Source organism: Suillus plorans (genome assembly GCF_016647745.1).
Source record: "Suillus plorans strain S12 chromosome Unknown HD556scaffold_67, whole genome shotgun sequence".
Taxonomy (NCBI): domain Eukaryota; kingdom Fungi; phylum Basidiomycota; class Agaricomycetes; order Boletales; family Suillaceae; genus Suillus; species Suillus plorans.
The window spans coordinates 24,106-31,610 of NW_024537451.1; the positions used below are offsets into that span (position 1 = coordinate 24,106).

At 44.7% G+C, this 7,505-nt stretch overlaps 1 protein-coding gene across 1 annotated transcript; it reads left to right on the forward strand.

The window, feature by feature from the left end:
* Positions 1–850: 850 nt before the first annotated feature.
* HD556DRAFT_1496793 (uncharacterized protein) lies at positions 851–2,378 on the forward strand (the record flags this gene model as incomplete). The annotated part of the gene is made up of 10 exons (XM_041308897.1): positions 851–878; positions 930–980; positions 1,079–1,203; positions 1,235–1,288; positions 1,452–1,622; positions 1,676–1,740; positions 1,787–1,859; positions 1,918–1,979; positions 2,037–2,186; positions 2,238–2,378. The coding sequence occupies 10 exons, from the start codon at positions 851–853 to the stop codon at positions 2,368–2,370; spliced, it is 912 nt and encodes a 303-aa protein (XP_041155728.1). The 3' UTR covers positions 2,371–2,378.
* Between the last annotated feature and the right edge of the window lie 5,127 nt (positions 2,379–7,505).

The following is a 7,505-nucleotide window of genomic DNA, read 5'->3' on the forward strand; positions in this document are numbered from 1 at the left end:
GAGAGACGGGGATCTTCTCTCGAATGAGAGGTTCGGGGGTTCCACTTAAGGTAGCGTCGGCTTTCCTTAAGGTGCGGCTTAGACTGAAGGACTGGGACTGTCTTTCAGAGGAAGTTCTGGTTAAAACCTAGTAGAATCAAGTAGGGAATATACATGATTCTGTCTGCTCTATATACTGTCATCCGTGTGCACAGACCAATACTACGTTTGGTAGGTAGATGTTAGTATGTCTATATAAGGGCATCTTATCTGATGCCATGCGGTTGCTTATCTATACATGAGGCTTACCATGCCTCTCTTATCTGTTCACATGCGGCTTCTTCTGACCATTAGGCAGAGCTTCTAACTGCGCATGCTTCTTCTTCTGACCATGAGGCAGAGCTTCCTCATGATCCGGGTTGAGGACCATCTAGGTCCGATCAGATGTAGCCTAGGCTGGTCTAGGTCATCTAACGGCATCCAGGCCGTTCTAGGCGTCTCTACGAGTCTCCGTTGAGTCGGTAAGTCTTCCAAGACGGTGCATATGGTGGGATAGGGGCTAAGGTCATGATGACCTCCGTAGGAGGGGTTCTCGGTTACATGTTATTGTAACAACTATTGTTGTTCTGACTCTCGCATAGAGGCTCTTCGTGGTACCGCCCAATACCACCCGCTGCTCCACCGTTCGCTCCCTCGCCACAGAAATCGATGTTCCCTACCTGGATGTCATCAAATTCTCCTCATCACCTCGTGTTATCGTTCCTCCGCAAGTCTTTGATCGGAAGATAGAGGCTAAGAGACTCGCGTCAGAGGCTTGTTAGATCGTACAAAGGCGCTATGAGAGGTTTCGTTAATACTTCAGTTCATTTTGATGTTACTCACGTCTAACTCGGAGTCTGGTAAGTTCATGCTGCTTATCTCACTATTAGCTAGCACTCACTTGATGTCAGGACTTTGTTCCCGGATGACTCAAGTGGAGGAAATGCAGTCTGCCATCGTAAGTACGAAACCCAGAGCTGAGCACATCAGATACGTGTTCCCTTCTTTCTGAGGTGATGGTGCTTGTTATGATGAATTCGCAGATCTCCAACAAATTCAGTGGAAGCCCTCCCGCATCCAAATTCGGCTCCATTCACAGGATGCCCTACTACAGCGCGCGAAGCACTTCTTCGGCTGAAGGAAAATTTCCCTGTAGTACCTGAGGTGCTTGAACCTCGCCATTTTGTATGTTTTTATATTTGGTTTCTCATAACAGGCACTCATCAACCAGATTTGCAGATCGCCTGAAAACTTTGATATAGCGGCATTGGTAAATATCGCAACCTGGAAAAATCTCGCGCAAATTTAGGTCTTGACGTAGGTTGTATCAGTCTCTGAGTTCGATGATCATCAGCCTGATTGTATACCTATTAACGAGTGCGCATGCACGTTGATCCTTCACGCAGAGAATGTGATTTTTATGATTAATCTAGGTCCTCGTCGTTCACTTTTCCATCCATGAATTCGTTGCTGACCCTGCTGCAGCGAAGTTGTTCAACGGCGATCACATGCATTCAATTCTTCCAATTGTCGAGTCATTGATGATCGATGCGGATAAGTTCAAGCAGGCGGCTGCGGCTGATATATTGACTGGACTGTTGCGTGTTATTCTTCCTGCTCTATACCATCATATTTACATCTAATGGCTTCATCATAGGGATCGAACACTGGCCCAAGCAAACGCGAGAGGAACTCTAGTCTTGGCTCACGCCGCGCTTTGATGTATCTGCACTCTTGAAGAAGAGTTCTTGCCTGCTATCATTGATAGCAAGCTAACAAAGGTAGCGGTGGAATGTGCTACTAAGCGTCCAAAGCGATGCTTGGAGGAGAGCAACAAGGCTGTACGTATCACGCTGTTGATGCGTACATTTCTGATGGGCTTCCTCAGACATGACGCAGTGGCTCCTCCGGATGGAACAATCACTTAGCCCACAACCAGGAATAAGGACTAGTGCTGAGCAGTACGTGCTTTAATCAGACATGCATCACGTCGATTCATTTAATTTTTTTTTTCACAGGGCAATCGTGAAGTCCGCTGTTCTCATGAAGATGCGAGCAAGCGCCAAAACTGATGCTCTGGAATGGCAGAGCCCCTTCGCGAGGACTATTTCCATCAACAACCCACCTGCTTTTCTTGAGCATCTATACCAACCCATTGATGAAGTCGAGTGAGTTGAGTTATTTGTCGTGCAGAATTTGTTGCTCATGCGCTTTATCAGCGGCTTTTATGTTGACTTACTAGACACTGGCTTTTTGGCTTGGACGAAGACCATCAAATGCTATCCTGTGAATTCTGACCAACTCAGTGCCATGGGACTTGGCGTCAAGACAGTACTTACAAGCCATGCGTAGCCGTCTGGCTCATCGCAGATGACGCATTAGTTAGTATGCAGTAGGTTGTTTTTCATGCCGGGTGTGTGTGATATTTATCCCCTTTGATAACCAGCAGTTGCGGATGTCCCAAATGCTGAAAGTCATTACCGTGACCATGAGCTCTTGCCGGTGGGTGTGATTGTACACCTAAGGCCTATTTACACTTCGCCGAATGAGGTGTACGACTGCTTTCGCAATATCAAAACAAAGTATGTTTTTATTGCACTGCCCACTATTTTTCTGATGCGCTTTCGATATAGTCAAGGATTTCTCCGACCTGTCGATTTTCAAATAGGTGATTATGTAATTTCATTCTTCGGTTGATCGCCCTGACATGGCACGGCATCATAGTGTGCCATCGTGTCCAAACTAGGACAAGGTCGAAGTGCACTATCGCGCCGTATTATAGTATGTATAAGTATTCAACGATCGTGTGAATATCCCTCGAGCCTTTTGCTCCCTTACAAACTTTCAACATGTCAAATATCACTTCAACTTTTCTTTTTTTCCAGTCACCTTTGAATACCCACCTGCTTGAAATCGGATACACTGAGATCGCCCTAAGAACTTGGCTCCAGAAACAAGGGACCGAAAATGTTAGTGTTTACACAGTTTTAAGTATTGGCCTCTCATAACCTTATATTCAGCTTCCAGACTTCCTACTTACCACAGCTTCCGTGCTGTTTGGATCGGTCGACCCGCATGACCTTATATCGCTCCTTGACATGAGCCTCATGGAGATCGCCACGCAAGCACAACTTCAGCAAGAAGAACAGAATATGACGGTACTCCCAGTGCAAAGAGGGCGATGCTTGATGGAGGAGAGGATGTATAGAGCACAAATGGAGGTTTCGTTGTTCAGTAAAGCTATGGCCAACTTGTGCGAAAAGCTGAACACTACAACTCATGCAACCAAATCACATAAGTCATTCTGTTTAAAGGCCGCTGCACGATAAAAAAAATCAAATTTATTCCTAGCTACATCGTGTCTTACTCCAAAGACGCTGTCCGTGGATGCTGTTGGATCATTCCAGGAACTCAGCCCGTCCAATTTCGACTGCTTCCCGGCTACTCGATACAAATGCATGGCGTGGCTCTCCGCATGTCGCAAGGCGTCGCTTCTGGCGTCATCACATTTGCACGACACTAAAGAAGTTAGTAACAATGCCCGCCGAACACCGCATGATTCCCCACAACATATAAATCTACATGAAAACCTCTTCCAGGTGAGTGCGTCTGACACTAAGAAGGACACGGTGTTCTGACATTATTCAGCCCGGTGATCAATTTCTTTATCTACCGAGTTATTTGAAGGGTTTCGTTGATGATGTGGCGTATCGTGCATACGTGAGTGCATCTGTTGCAGAAACCAACAAGTCTTTGGTACACACCGACAATTGCGGCAGCTTCAAAGCAGAGTCCAAAATGTTGGACAAGCTCAAGTCGGAGTTCCGTATCATGTACTTAAAGAAGCAGCGCGCACAGGCTGAAGTCGATATGTTTGCTGAAGCCATAGCACGCATTGCTGTTGGTGGGCCTGATGAAATTTCTGCTTCCAGTTTTCTCAACTAATGTAACTGTTGGCTCGCAGAAGGCACGTCTGCTGGAAGTGCTACGACATTGGAATCACGTCCACCTGATCATGTCGATGATTGGTTTGATGACTGGCACTCGACCTCATCTTTATCTTCCAGTGCCTCTGGACTTCTGTGACACTCGCGTTGTTGTAGCACCATTTGTACAGGTAGGTGTTTCCCTTCCAAAGTCAAAGTTTGTTAATAATTTTCACTTCTGTGTAGGTGTTTTTGTTGTTGTACGTTGCCCTTGGTTTGTGTTATTCTTGCTGCCCTTTCCATCAACTTTATTTATCAATTAACATTTACTATACTACCGCGCTTTGGACAGGTAGCACATCCGACGCAAATATATATTCGAGTCACGCTTACTCACTTGCTCTAAGGTTACCCCTCCTCCGCCCCTCTTATCATCCTTCACATTAGCTTGTTTCCTACTCATTTGCTCCGACCTTGTTTTTTGTATGGCCTTGTTTGACTCGTATGGAATTTGACACAATTGTATCCAGCATCCTTGTGGTTGTAAATTATAGACTGCCATAACCTGTCGCTCACTATCATGTCTTCCCTTCCGGATTTGCACAAATCTTGGTGCGAAGCACGTAAAACTCACTCTTAAATTATTTATCTCGTTTATACGATGGTCATGATAGTAGTGCTCAACTGCTTGTTCCTTATTAGGCTGTCACTGAAATATAGAGCACCATATACCCCTGAGTAAGATATGGCCCGCTTGGCTTATATGCGACACCAGTAGTATGGTACTGTTCTGTAATCACTTAGCACCATTGGTGTATTGGCACACTTAGTCCAAAGTAGTCCATGCTTATCAATATTTGTAGATGCTAGGCATGCTGGTGATGGCCAGACAGGCAGGTGCAAGCAACCAGTCACAACCATAGTTTTAGCAGCTTCTATACAATTCAGACAGGATATATCTCATTATTTAAAAAATGCCATGATGCAATATAAGTCAACTGAAAATGTGATGATCTGCAACCATTCAATTACAATACATGGGTGGGTTAATTATCACACTGTTGACTGCTTCCAAGACACGCATCAAAGCGATAATTTTCTGGCACAGCCATATCATATGTTGGATGTGTGGGAGACCACGACAATGATTTATAAAGCTGGCATCACGCTGTTGTATACTTCCAAGACACGCATCAAAGCGATAATTTTCTGGCACAGCCATATCATATGTTGGATGTGTGGGAGACCACGACAATGATTTATAAAGCTGGCATCACGCTGTTGTATACTTCCAAGACACGCATCAAAGCGATAATTTTCTGGCACAGACATATCATATGTTGGATGTGTGGGAGACCACGACAATGATTTATAAAGCCGGCATCATGCTGTTGTACACTTCCAAGACACGCATCAAAGCGATAATTTTATGGCACAGATATATCATATGTTGGATGTGTGGGACACTATGGTAATAATATTTAAGGCTAAAACATAAGATGTAATAATGTTGTTTGATTACTAATCATATCTGGTCATATCAACTTAGGGTTGATTTCCTGATGTGATGGCACCTGTTCTACTATGCTAATAAACAACACTCCCGCTTGGTGGCATTAAAGAACAATGTGAGTGTGGTGACCAAGCCCATCATAACCTTGCCATATGGTCTCGAGAGGTGGTGGAATTTGCTCTAGGACTTCAGGTTCATGTTCATCCATGCCTAACAGCGGTTAAGTTGTACATGTGTGCGCACCACAGTCATCTGTTTCCAAATGCAGCCAAATGTAAACAAGAGACTTCGAAATCAGAAAATCAACAACTAAATTTGTTTGATTTGTTATTTTGAAACAAGAGAAACTCAGAATCTGTCACAAGTTTTGTGAAAACCAATTTTCGTATTTTTGTCCAGTGCAGCCCTTCATACCCCACCATATCTCACTTGCGCGCACTAATTTAGCGACAGTTATAATAATTTTACAAAGCTTTATATGGTGGATGTTTGGTTACAGTTCGACTTCCTGAGATGCCAGACAGATTTTCAATGTCTGATTGCTGTTTGGTTTCAGTAATATTGTTTCTTCGTGTATATCCCTAGTTATATTCTACTAGAGCGATTTTGTACAGAATGGCAATCTAAATTTCAATCTAAATTCCTCAGTGGTCCAGAGGGGGTTGTAAGTTGTGAATCCATGGTTCATTGTATCAATATATCTTCTCATTGAACCACTGATGCAGGCTGGTGCTTCAAGGCTTGCTCTAATGCCCAACCTGCAAGGCAAAAATGGGAGAGGTGTTGTTAGTCGTAAGTGCATTTGAAACTGGGTTCAGTTAACTCAATCACACTGGCGCTAATTACTTTGCAGCTCCAGATGCAATTTTAAGACTGCTTGTAGAGCAGTATGTTGCCAATGGTTACAGCAATCAAGAGATCATCTCTCATCTTTGGACACACCAGGAGACTAGCAAGTTCAATATATCATGAGTCATAGCTACTTAAACATACCTTCAAACAGAGCTTCTGACGTTTGAATTATCAGACTGAGCCTCTTGAAAAAGCGACATTCGCAGTGGGGAGTTATGTCTGCCCGTGGTCAAGTGCACACAATTGAAAGCATTGGACCTGCCATTGAGTGTGTTTGTCAATGTATGAGTGGTCTGAGGAACTGGTATCAGTTTTTGGGAAGTTGGGATATTCACGCTCACAGGTCGACCAGGCAGTCTTTTACCGTCACTCAGACGATGAGCAGATGGTCATCACTGTGTCCATAGACAACATGGCTGTCACATCACGGCACTTATGCCACATCACCGAGTTCAAGAGCCAACTCACCAAGTACTTCGATATTACAGACTTGGACAACTTGAACTAGCTGCTCAGACTCAAAGTCGACTGTGACTGAGTTGCACAAACTCTTACCCTCTCCTAACATGCCTATGTTGACACTGTGTTAGAGTGTTTTTGAATGCAAGATGCCAAGACCTGTCAGATGCCCATAGAAACTCCTACCCTACTCTCAGACACCCAGTGCCCAGCTACACATGCACAACTTGAAGACATGCAAGACATACCATATCAGAAGGCCATAGGCTCCCTCATGTACACTGCAACGAGCACCCGTCCCGACGTTGCCTTTGCCGTAGCCACCCTCTCACAGTTCATGCGAAATCTGGGACAAGCACACTGGGACGCTGCCAAATGTGTCATTCACTACCTCAAAGGTACAATGGACATGGCACTCACCTTCAGTAATATGGATGAAAGGCTAGGAGCCTATGTGGATGCTGATTGGGCCTTGCAGCCCCACCACTCAATGTCAGGCTACGTCATAATGCTAAATGGCAGACCTGTGGCCTGGAGCACTTGGAAACAGCCCATCATCGCCTTGTCAACGACTGAGGCAGAGTACATTGCACTCACCTCCATTGCTCGAGAAGTCTTGTACTTACAGCTGTTACTTGATGAACTCTACCAGATCGTTGACCTCCCCACTCCCATCCAATGCGACAACCAAGTGGCAATCACGTTAGCTTCGAACAACAAGTTCCAATCGCACATTA